The 13,101-nt window shown below is 35.0% G+C and overlaps 1 protein-coding gene and 1 long non-coding RNA gene across 2 annotated transcripts; one reads left to right on the forward strand and one right to left on the reverse strand.

Annotated features, from left to right (window-relative positions):
* The first annotated feature begins 2,543 nt into the window (after window positions 1-2,543).
* Window positions 2,544-4,760, forward strand: LOC146922926 (uncharacterized). Its single transcript, XR_015012645.1, has 2 exons — window positions 2,544-2,658; window positions 4,512-4,760. It is a non-coding gene; the product is annotated as an uncharacterized LOC146922926 (long non-coding RNA).
* A 6,042-nt stretch (window positions 4,761-10,802) lies between these two features.
* Window positions 10,803-11,303, reverse strand: LOC146922927 (RAF-like serine/threonine-protein kinase PRAF). Its single transcript, XM_085711633.1, has one exon. The coding sequence runs from the start codon at window positions 11,301-11,303 to the stop codon at window positions 10,803-10,805; it is 501 nt and encodes a 166-aa protein (XP_085567759.1).
* Window positions 11,304-13,101: the final 1,798 nt, after the last annotated feature.

Raw genomic sequence — 13,101 nt, forward strand, 5'->3', positions numbered from 1 at the left:
AACCAAGAAAATTAAATATCATGTTCATGCTAACACTTGTGATTTATGCAGTTTGGCAAGATAAAAAAGTTGGAGCTTGAAACTAGATATCATGGGAATGAAGAGAGAAATTTGCTTCATGACAACAATTAAATTCTCTTAACAAATATCCTTATAGAAAAGCAATGGCTTTGAAATATGAATTTTTGGAGGTATTTTATCCTAACAAACAAATTTTAATATCTTGTTATACTCTTTTGCAAGATACAAAATTGGAGTTTGAAACTAGATAGTAATATGGGAATGATTAGAGAAATTGCTTCATGGCATCAATTGAACTCTCAAAATTCTTTTATGGAAAGACAATGGCTTTCATGGATTTGACAACGACATATGGGATTTTTAGAGGTATTTTATATGTTGAACAAACCGCATCCACATGCAATTTTTTGATAACATTATTTATTGAGCAATGTTATATCTCTAGAAAAATAACATCAAGAATTCTTCAAGAATAAAGAATAGCCAATCACAATGCACTATTTGCCACAATTCAAGGAGGTGTGGCTGAAAAATAGGAAGTGGACAAATAAATCATCCAATTAAAATTTGCCAACTATTTCTTGAAAAATTCTTGAAGCTATTTTTCTTGAGAAGTAGCATTTTCCTTATTTATTTAAGAAAAAATTGATCCAACTAATATTTTACCTAATTACGTACTTTTTTTTTTGACAAGTACCTAATTTCGTACGTAAACATCAGGGTGGCACTTTGGTGACATTAATGTCACCGTGCCATTGCATCTGGACCACACATTGTCATTGTCATTGCATATGGACCACACAACACATCTAATGTCACCCAATATGTGGCCCAGATTTAATGTCACCGTGACATTAATGTCACACAAGTATTTCCCTAAACATCATAATCTCATTGCTGAAGACGGCTGACTGCAACAACCAACATCCTCATCACGTGTACACAAAACGGTTATTTCGATCCTACTACTACTACCTTTTAAAATAACACAAACTGCACATTTCATTTGTTTATTTTATCAACCAAACTCGAATTGTTAATCACTAATGTCTAATGTCTAATGTCTATTGCGTAACGATATGAGACATGAGACAAGATTTACGTAAAAAACGGGACAAATCACTTTTGAGATATTCTTGCATGAACTCTTACCTAAGAGATTATTCTTACACCCAACCAATAAAAATATGACACATGTTATTAACTTTAAAAAAATGTGATTTTAATTATGGAAATGAAAACAATAAATGGTGGTGGGCGGTTTTTGTTGGTTAAAGAATGTGGAAAAAGGAGAGAGAAATATTAAAAATAATGAGAAAAATTATGATATTAATTATTTTTATTATTTTAATGAGATGTTTGATTTTAATTGGTTGGGTGTAAGAATGATCTCTTAGGTAAGAGTTCATGTAAGAATTTCTCCTCACTTTTTTATATGTTGGAGTCGAGGTTCGAACCCTACATCACATTTATTCATCTTTAGATGAATTTCTCTAAAAGTTAAGTTACTTGACAAAAAAAATAATAATAAACACAACCCATAACCTCGTTAACTACACTTAGAACCAGTTTGTTATAGTTTTTTTAAGTAAAAAAAAAAATCACTTTTTTTGAAAAAAAAATCACTTTTAAGAATATTGCATCTATTTGTTACAACTTTTAAAAAAAATCAGAATCTAAAATCAAAATATAAACAATTTGCCTCATTCTTTGGTTGTGAGAGGCATATATATTGTTTTCACCATCGTATACCATATCAAATATTTCCTTCTCAGCATCCATCAATCAAATAAGTCCATCGTAACAACTTGTGTATATCTGCGTACAAATTAATGATCACAGTATAAGACAATTTTGCTACTTACAAAAAATATGTAAGGGTATGTTTGAATGAAGGTTTTTGAAGGAAAATGCCTATTTTCCTTTTCTAAATTATAGAAACTATAAAATGTTAATAATAATGAAATCATTGTGATTGAAATGTTATATAATGATCTATCATATTAGTCATTCAAATTAATATAAAAAAATCAAATATATATCAAAATATATATTTGATTGAAAGGTTTTTTATATTTTTTTTATAGACTCAATGCTTCAAAACACTCCATGCAAACTGTAACGCCCCATTTTTATTTAATTATTTTTAGTAGATGTGTGAATATTTTTATATGACTTTATTTGATATATATATGTGTGTGTGTGTGTGTGTGTGTGTGTGTGTGTGTGTGTGTGTGTGTGTGTGTGTGTGTGTGATTTCATGTGAAATATATGTTTTGTGTGATTTTATGTGATATATGGTGTAATTCTATTTTATTATATGATTTGTGGAGTTGCGTTTTATTTGAATGAATATTGTTTTATTATTTGAGGAAATAATATGAGAAATAGAAATAATATAGAATTATTATTTATTTTAATTAAAGGGAATTAAATAGTAATTATGTGAGTTTAGTGGGAGTTAAATGAAAAGAGGGGAGGTTATAGTTTTTGGGAGAAAAAAAGAAAGAAAATGAGGCAGAAACATTTTCACGTAAAAACTTTAGAAACTGGTTTTGAGAGAAGGAAGAGGAAGCTAGGAGAAGAGCTAGGAAGAGAGAATCCAACCATTTTTGCTGTAGAATTTGCTGAGATAAGGTAAGGGTGGTATTCCTTTCACTAATAATATGTATAATTCTGATTTTTGATGATTGTGGTGTTTTGGTATTAGGGTTAGAAAGTTTTAGGTTAATTGCTATAATATGATGAATTGTGTTGTTGATGCATGTTTCTATGTTATTTGATTGCTATATTGCCTAATTGAACCTGAAACTTCTGTTGAAACGTAGTTTGGGTAATCAAGGATTGAAAATTGGGACTTTCGATTGAAACGTCGGTGTCTGAATGTTCTACAGACAAGTGATTATGGGAGGTTGGGAAATTGATTTTTTTTGAGTGGTGGAAAATTGAATGTTTCTGTAGATTATGATAGAGGGAAATGTCAGGAGCGTGTAGGCGAAAACGGCACTGAAATCCGCTTAACGGTTTGAATTTTATGCGCGAAACGGTGAAACCCAAAAAAATGGGACTGCACAGAGCTGCAGCGCAGGTGGCTACTGCCTTCCCACGCCTGGGCGCAGTTTTCCACGCCTGGGTGCAGCAAGGCAGCCCCTCATGGGTGACTGCTTGTTGTGTTTTCGTTGCGTGCTGTCAGAACTTCGATTGTTGCGTTCTTGTGTCTTTTTCACCCCTTTCCGTGTTGAATTAGCTTTCGGTGTAAACATAAAAGTTGTAGATATTTGAGTTAGCTTTCTAATGGTTTTAGTTTGACATGAAAATGATTCATAGTTTTTGAGTTATGATAAAAATAGTCCAGGTGGGTCTTCAGAAAACCTTAAGAAAACTTAGCATAACTAATCCCAAGTTAGTCCAAAAACTTATGGTTGGTTTCCCAACTTCAAACTTAAGTGTTAGGGATTTAGTTGAGGTGTTTTATGGATATTTGACTTATGTTCTATTGATCAAAACTTAATTGCTTTTGGGGGATGTTTTAGACTTTGAGATGAATGTAATTGATTTATATATATGCTATGTTGTTGATTTCCGTTGTTGATGTCGTTGTCGTAGATGTTGTTGTAGTTGTTATGATGATAAATGATTATTGATGATGATGTCTTGATGATGATGTTATTTATGATTGATGATGATAATAGTATGATTCTAAATGATTATTAATACTGATGTTTATGATGTCTGGAGTGGTTAAATATATGATGATAATTGATTATGAGTAATATTATGATGTTTTATGACAATTATGTTGATGTAATTCATTCCTTAAACGATGTTAATGCATTCTATTATGCTATCTTGTTTCCTTTCCGTCGTTGATGTTGTTGTATCATTCCATTGTCGAAGTTGGGAAGTGTGTCATAATTGTTTTAGGCACATACGTTGTTGTTGTTGTTGTCGTTGTTGAAGTTGTATGTTGATATACACAAGTTGAGTCCATTTGCATACTCACATCTGTTGGGGGCTCATGCCCTGGAATGTTTATCATTCAACCGTTGGGGGCTTATGCCCTGGAATGTTTATCATTCATTTGTTGGGGGCTTATGCCCTGGGATGCTTTAACCATCCAATTTGTTGGGGGCTTATGCCCTGGAATGCTTAACATTCAACGCGCGTAGATTGGTACCACCTGCATGATGCATTAGTTGTTGTTGTCGCAGCATTGTTGGGTTGTTGTTGTCGTTGTAGCATTGTCGAGTTGTTGTCGTTGTCGAATAGTCGAGTTATCGGCGTCGTTGTGGATAACGTTGTTGTTGTTGTATCTTGTTGCTGAAAATAATTATGTTGTTGCTTATGTATTTATTTATATACATTATTAATGATGCCTGTTGTGATATGCTTCGTTGTTTCATTAATTTGATGAATTATATATTATTATTATTGGATAAGTATCTCACCCCTTCTGTGTATATGTTGCCTTGACCGTGGGTAATGTGCAGGTAATGATGATTTGTAGGTTGATTGGCTCAAGTGTCTAGGGCTCTGATACATATTAGGATGGGGATCGTCGCGAATGTCTTCTTCATTTCTTTTATGTATCATATTTTGAAAAGACCTCGTTGTTGGATTTATTATTGTTGAGGATAATGTCTATTACGTTGAGGCCTTTGTGCCAATAATTTCGTTGACGTAGGATTTGGTTGAAATTATATTTTTAAAGAACTATTCCGCTGCAGTTTATTAAGATATTCTAAATGTTGGTATTTAAATAATTAGATATTTTCTATTTATGAAATTTTGAAAAGTAGTGTAACACTCCGTTGTGTGATTACTCTGATTTTATTTATTAATATTACGTTGTTTGAGAACGGGGTGTTACACACACATACTATCCTAAAAATAACTAACCGTTGTGAAAGTGACTCAAAATTGAGTTTTTGGAGGTGACAATTCGGTGGCCAAATTAGCAAAATCGGCGGCCGATTTTGACTGGCTTTTTAAGCCTTTTGGTACGTGAAAATTCGGTGGCCGAATGAGGGAATTCGGTGGCCGATTTTGTCAGCAGGAAATAAAACAGAAACGTATTTTCGGGCTTAGATTTGTTCCAGTTTTTTGAGGATACTTTTACTATAAATATAGACTTTGTATCAGTATAAACCTTGAGAGAGATAGAGGGGGCTGAAACAAGAGTTTAGAAGTCAACAAGAAAACTAGGGTTTGTATAGAGTTTGCTCTTGGCAGCAAACACTAGGGTTGGGGTTGATTCACCTTGGGAAACACTATTAGGATTGAGTCTCTTGGTCACGGAAAGAGATTGAGACTTTGGGTAGAATTAGGCAGGAGACTTATTCTTGTAACCCATTGATATCTCTTTTGTAAAGTTACTCATCATTATAGTGGAACAGAGGGCTTCTCTCTCCCCCAGACTAGGTCAGTATTGAACCAAACTGAGTAAAAAAAAATTGTGTGTTCTCTCGCTGTTTTCTACTTTTACTTGTGTTTATAACTTCCATACACTTTGTTTGGTTGCTTGATTATTACTTGCTCCACACATCAAGTCTTTTGTAAAGTTACTCATCATTATAGTGGAACATAGGGCTTCACTCTCCCCAGACTAGGTCAGTATTGAACCGAACTAAGTAAACAAATTTTGTGTGTTCTCTCTTTCTTTTCTCTCGCTGTTTTCTACTTTTACTTGTGTTTATAACTTCCATACACTTTGTTTGGTTGGTTGATTATTACTCGCTCCACACATCAAGTATTTTATTGGTGTGATTTTCATCGAAGTCACAATAATTGGTGCCCACCGTGGGGCAAGGATAAAAGGATAATCAAGTACCATGGGTTCGAAGTGGGATAATGTGAAGTTTACCGGAGATAACGATTTTGGGTTATGGAAGGTAAATATGGAAGCGGTTTTAATACAACAGAAGTGTGAGAAAGCTTTGAAGGGTGAAAGTGTGTTACCGGTCACCATGTCACGAGTGGAGAAGACCGAGATGGTAGACAAGGCCATGAGTGCCATTGTCTTGTGCCTCGAGGATAAAGTTTTGAGAGATGTAGCGAAGGAACCAACTGCGGCATCAATGTGGTCAAAGTTGGAGTCTTTGTATATCACAAAGTCTTTGGCTCATCGGCAATTCGTAAAGCAAAAACTTTACTCATTCAAGATGGTGGAGTTTCAAGGTGGAAGACATAGTAGGATGTACGCATTTGCTAGTTGAGGTAGAGTACTCTCAGCTTGAGGTGGAGTTGAACACACCGAAAATGGTACTACTATGGAGGACCTTGGATGCTATGCTCTAGTTGTGAGCAAGGGAATTCTTCTTGAAGACGGAAGGCATTCCGGAGGTTGAAGAATGAATAGCATGGCTTGTGGGATTACCCTAAAAGACCAAGGGTGATTGGATGCAAGGATCTTCGAGAAGGTGGAAGGCATTCCGATGGCTGAAGAGGTATGGCGTATATACTTGTGGAACTACCTAAAATTTCTAGTGTAGTTTGGATGCAAGGATCTTTGAGAAGGCGAAAGGCATTCCGATGGCGGAAGAGGTTAAGGTGTATACTTGTGGAACTACCTAAAATTCTTAGCGAAGTTGGATGCAAGAATCTTCAAGAAGGCGGAAGGAATTCCGATGGTTGAAGAGGATGGGTGGAAAATTGTGGAGCTACATGGTGTAGTGGGAAGCAAGGGAAAGAGCAACAAGGTGTTGATTTTAAATTGACATCATCACTAATTTAGAGTCAAGGTGGAGATTGTTGTGAAAGTGACTCAAAATTGAGTTTCTGGAGGTGACAATTCAGTGGCCAAATTAGCAAAATCGGTGGCCGGTTTTGACAAGCTATTTAAGCCTTTCGGTACGTGAAATTTCGGTGGCCAAAGGAAGAAATTCGGTGGCCACAGAAACGTATTTTTGGGCTTAGATTTATTCCAGATTTTTTAGAATACTTTTACTATAAATATAGACCTTGTATTAGTGTAAACCTTGAGAGAGATAGAAGGGGCTGAAAAGAAGGTTTAGAAGTCAACAAGAAAACTAGAGTTTGTATAGAGTTTGCTCTTGGCAACAAACACTAGGGTTGAGGTTGATTCACCTTGGGAAACACTATTAGGATTGAGTCTCTTGGTCACAGAAAGAGATTGAGATTTTGGGAAGAATTAGGCAGGAGACTTATTCTTGTAACCCATTGATATCTCTTTTGTAAAGTTACTCATCATTATAGTGGAACAGATGGCTTCTCTCTCCCCCAGACTAGGTCAGTATTGGACTGAACTGGGTAAACAAATTTTGTGTGTTCTCTCTTTATTTTCTCTTGCTGTTTTCTACTTTTGTTTGTGTTTTTAACTTCCATACACTTTGTTTGGTTGCTTGATTATTACTTGCTCCACACATCAAGTATTTTATTGGTGTGATTTTCATCGAATTCACAACAATTGGCGCCCACCGTGGGGCAAGTATCAAAGGATAATCAAGTACCATGGGTTCGAAGTGGGATAATGAGAAGTTTACCAGAGATAACGATTTTGGGTTATGGAAGGTAAAAATGGAAGCGGTTTTAATACAACAGAAGTGTGAGAAAGCTTTGAAGGGTGAAAGTGCATTACCTGTAACGCCCGTCTTAATTATTCGATTATTTAAAAATATATTTATATATATGATTTACGTGATTTTCATAACTGATATGTGTGAATTTTATGATTCATGAAGTGGAGTGGGTTATATGATTTATAACTGAATTATGAGGGATATTTTGTTGTGGTGAAGTTGTTATGTTGTTATGACTTATTTTATTATTAAATAAAATAAGATTTGATAAATAAAATAAAAATATTAAAAATTGGGCTGTGTTGTGAGATGAGCAATTAGTAGTGATAAAAGTAATTAGGAGAGATAAATAGACAACAAAAGTTAGAAAACAGAATACGTACGTTTTTGGAGAAAAAGGGAGAAAAGTCAGAAAAGAGGAGAACTAGAGGGAGAGCTGCGATTTCATCATAACCAGGTAAGGGTGAGACTAATTTTCAATATTATTAAGGGTATAATTCTATAGGATGAATTTAGCATGATTAGGTTAAGTTTTGGTGAGAATTGAGAATTAGGTTTAGGATCAATTTTGATGAATGAATCAAGAACAGATGTTAGATTGATGCAAAATTAGTGTACAGACCTTAGATATGACTTAAGATGATAATTAGATGCTATTTGGATGAAGGAATCATGAATATAGGTGAAAAGTTGTGATTTTTAGGTTTCTGGCCGTACTGACATTCATCGCTCGCACCTGCGAGCAAGAACACTCGCATCTGCGAGCTAGAAACCAGAACTCGCAACTGCGAGCAATGCAACTCGCAACTGCGAGTGACCTGTAAAGCTCGCAACTGCGAGCAGAATAACTCGCCACTGCGAGTAAAGACTTAGGAACCCAGAATGCACGCTTTGCTCGCCATTGCGAGCACAGTTACTCGCAACTGCGAGTTAGGCCGTTAGTTGCCCAAAATTGTTCTGATGCGATCCTTTCGCACGTGTAGTCATGAGTTGATCTTAGAAGTAAGAAAGAGGGTTGTTTAGGATGCTTTCAGAAGTCCCAGAAGTCTGTTTAGGTGACTGAGATTAGTAGTGGTGTTGTATAAGAATTATTTAAGATGCTTTATGATGATAAGTGGTTATGATTCATTCCCTTTAATGTTGTTATGTTATTTAAACACTATTTTACGATGTAAATGTTGCTGGTTGCTGCTGTTGACTGTTAGTGTCTTGAAGTTGCATGAGTCGGTCTATGTTGTTGGAATTTTAAGAAGTTGTCCATGATTATGAGTCGTATGAGTTGTTCACGTCGTCGTCTAAGTCGTTGGAAGTTTGAGTTCATTGCATGCTCATTAAAGTTGGGGGCTTTAGGCCCGGCAGCCTTTGTGCTCATTAAAGTTGGGGGCTTTAGGCCCGGCAGCCTTTGTGCTCATTAAAGTTGGGGGCTTTAGGCCCGGCAGCCTTTGTGCTCACACGTTGAAGAGCCTATTATGCTCATTTTGTTGTTGATTGGTACCACATGCATTTGCATATCAAGAAGTTTCATGATGTTTAAGTTGTCAAGTTGTTGTCAAGTTGATAAAGTTGCATGGTCTAGATGAGTTGTGTTGTCAAGTTGTTGTTGAGTTGATAGAGTTGCATGGTCAAAGATGAGTTGTGTCGTCAAGTTGAGTGTTAAGTTGATTATGATTTGTGATGAAAATTAGTAATGATATTTGATGATTGTATTTGTTATGAAATGAAAAATATACTGATTGTTAATTGTTGACATGTTATTAATGTTTAAGTTGTTAAATGCATTTTATTGGATTATATGCTTAATGTATTGATTATGAAATCTCACCCATTCTGCGTATATGTTGCCTCGACCGTGGGTAATGTGCAGGTAATAAAGATTAGAGCCGTTCGTGAGTAGACTCCTCACTTGGTGTCTAGGTGCTCTGATACGTAACGGGATGGGGGCTTGCTTTTACTTCTATTCCTTACGTGTCTCTTTTATGAACTAATTTATGAGATTTTTCAATAAGGCCTGCGTGCCAAGACTTTTAAATGTTGAACTATTTTCCGCTGCAATAGTTTAAGATTTTTCATGATGTTGAATTTGAAGGATAATTATTATTATCCATTTTATGATTTAAATGAAGTATGTGACATTCCGTTGTGATCAAAATACTCTGATTTTAAATGAAATTTTTATGTTGGGAAAACGGGGTGTTACATTACCGGTCACCATGTTACGAGCGGAGAAGACCGAGATGGTGGACAAGGCCAGGAGTACCATTGTCTTGTGCCTCGGGGATAAAGTTTTGAGAGATGTAGCGAAAGAACCAACTGCGGCATCGATGTGGTCAAAGTTGAAGTCTTTGTATATGACAAAGTCTTTGGCTCATCGGCAATTCGTAAGGCAACAACTTTACTCATTCAAGATGGTGGAGTTTCAAGGTGGAAGACATAGTAGGATGTACGCATTTGCTAGTTGAGGTAGAGTACGCTCAGCTTGAGGTGGAGTTGAACACACCGAAAATGGTACGACTATGGAGTACCTTGGGTGCTATGCTCTAGTTGTGAGCAAGGGAATTCTTCATGAAGATGGAAGACATTCCGGAGGTTGAAGAATGAATAGCATGGCTTGTGGGATTACCCCGGTCTTTGTATCTCTTTCTTTTTATTTATTATATTTTCAATTTTGCCTAAAAAAAAGATTCCTAAAAAAAAGATTCCTAATTTTGTTAAGTTATACATGTGTTCTATTGTTCTTGTTGTCTTGATTTATTTCTAGAACAAACAGCATCCACATCAAACATAAATGAATATTTAATACCGTGGTGGATTGGCCAAATTAAGATGTTTAATATAACATGTACTCATATATTAACATCTACGTATGATTTGGCCAAATTAATCACTATAAGACTTTTTTTAGTTGCTAATACTAACCACTAGAACTTTTAGATATATGTATATCGTAGGATAAGATTACTCTCATAAACCTTGATGTATTCATATTTATGAGTAACATGTTATACTATTATATTCATTAATGATGCCTAATTAAGAACACCAGACAAGAGGAGGGAAAAGAAACAAACAGTTTGCTAAACAGTTTTTCGCCTAAAAAGAAAAGTACTCAACAGTTTTTCAAACAAACAGATATACTGAGAAACATAGATACATATGTGCAAGAATAATCAGAGACAAATCCATCATTAAAAAACCAATATATTAATCAATCGGAATCCATACATATTAGTAATTAAATACACTTCAAAAACACTTCATAACATATTTTAGAATCTTTTCGAATCCGTCATTCACAACATTCAGTTCTTGAAATTCTTTGATCTCATCTTTTGTAAAGGTAACCTTCTGATGCAGACGTCGTGGAGGCGGAGGTAAATCTTCAGCCGGTGGAGTAGGAACAGGGAAGAGGAAGAGCCTCAACTTGGCAGGATTTGGCGAAATACGAGACATATGATCATACTTGAACATCATATCATCGAAATCTTCCTCGTTTAAGACCGGGACCAAAGTATCGAGATCTTGACCGGGAAGTTGATACTTGAAACAAAAATCAGAACCCATCATGGCAGAAAGCTTTGTGAAAAAGTTGGACAATTTAATATCACGATCAACGGCGACGATTCGGTTGTCACCACCTATGTAAATATAGTGATGATTTTGGTATCCACAAGGTATAGGGACGACTATTCCACCATAACTAATCATGAAACGGACTTTGAAACCGTTACGAGGTGTATGCTCCATTGAAGAACTTGTAAGCAATTTGAGAGCGTGAGAGTGGTGAAAGAAGGTTTGAGAAAGAGGTGTCAAGAAGTGAATTGTGAGGGAACAAGGGACCTAGGGCTTATATTTATAGTAGTTGAAAAGATAAAATGGTTGTTTATTTATGAAATGGTTTGTTACGATTTCCTTAAAACAAATTTAGGTAGGTTTTGTTACCATTTATTTATAGGGTTTTGCTAGAAGCCACCCATGAAGGTGTCTTTTAGCAACCCACACCTCAAGGTGTGATTTTCACTTTTTAGTTATAACTTTGCTAAAAGACACCTTCATAAAAATTAGTTGGTATCTTTTAGCAAAACCCTTATTTATACTATATATATATATATATATATATATATATATATATATAGGAAAATGCTTTTTGGTACGGACGTTTGCACGCGAAATTTCACGGACGCGTGGGAAAGCTTCTTTTCAACGCGCTACAGTAGTTTCTGCATTGTTTTTATGGAATTAAATAATATTAAATATATAATAAAACTATTAATAGAAATACTACAACCCATATACGCCATTGTTTCTGCATTGTTGACCATCCTTATACCATCACAACTGCCATTGATCCAGAGAAGCCAAACTACAACACCAAAAATAAAAGTCCCAAAGTCAAAGTTTATAGCATCAAGAGATTTAAATTATTGCAAGGTCTTTGTGTTCAACACTGCTGCAAAAATCAGCCACATCCATCAATGCTTACAAAATCTAGCTTCAATGAAAATATCATAATTCATGTGTAATTGCTAGCCTTCCACAGTAGCATCATTTTAATTTGATATGAGCCCCTTCATTTGCACATCATTTCTTTATGCTTCATTATCCGAGACCCAGACACATCCAATGGTTCTTAATACAAAACTTACTCCATAAAACTATCCAGATGTTAATCCATCTGAACATGAATTAAACAGCAAACCGAAAGAAGAAAACAAGACAATGAACTAATAAAGAGGGCATGTCGCATGAGTTCGGTTTGTAGAGACACTAAATTACTCATTCATCAATATGAACGGCCATTAGAGAACACCTCAACGTCAATGGTGTGGTTGCTGACAAGTAGGTGGCACTACAAGGGAACACGAAGCAAGCATTACCAGTTCAGCACACTACATACTCTGTTGAACGTTTGAAGGTGATCACAGCCATTAGAGAACATGGAAAGAAGTGGAAGGAAGCAACACAGAATAAAGACAAGTGCTGACAAGTAGGTGTGCTTTTCATTTCGAAACGGTTGGGAAGGAAGAGAAACGGTGGGTGGGTGTGTGTTAAGCAATTCTATAATTTTATATTATTATTTAAATAAATTGCAAAAACTAGAATGCGTGGAAAATGAACGTACGCGCCCGTGAAATTTCGTACCTAAACATCCGTACTAAATAGCAGTTCTGATATATATATATATATATATATATATATATATATATATATATATATATATATATATATATATATATGGGTTATGTTACAAGACACCTTCATAAAAAGTAGTGTGGTGTCTTTTATCAAGTCACACCTCAAGGTGTGATTTTCACTTTTTTAGTTATAACTTTGATAAAAGACACCTTCATAAAAAGTAGTTGGTGTCTTTTAACAAATGCTCATAGAGTAACTTGATAAAAGACACCTTCACAAAAGGTGTCTTCTATCATAACTCATATATATATATATATATATATATATATATATATATATATATATATATATATATATATATATATATATATATATATATATATATATCTATTCTCTAGTCTTTCTCTTC

Source organism: Medicago sativa, chromosome 5, assembly GCF_051527215.1.
Source record: "Medicago sativa cultivar Bolivia chromosome 5, Bolivia_mono, whole genome shotgun sequence".
Lineage (NCBI taxonomy): Eukaryota > Viridiplantae > Streptophyta > Magnoliopsida > Fabales > Fabaceae > Medicago > Medicago sativa.

What these genes read in the sequence shown, in the direction of transcription:
- LOC146922927 (XM_085711633.1), bottom strand. Translation starts at nt 11,303, where the DNA reads ATGGAGCATACACCTCGTAACGGTTTCAAAGTCCGTTTCATGATTAGT.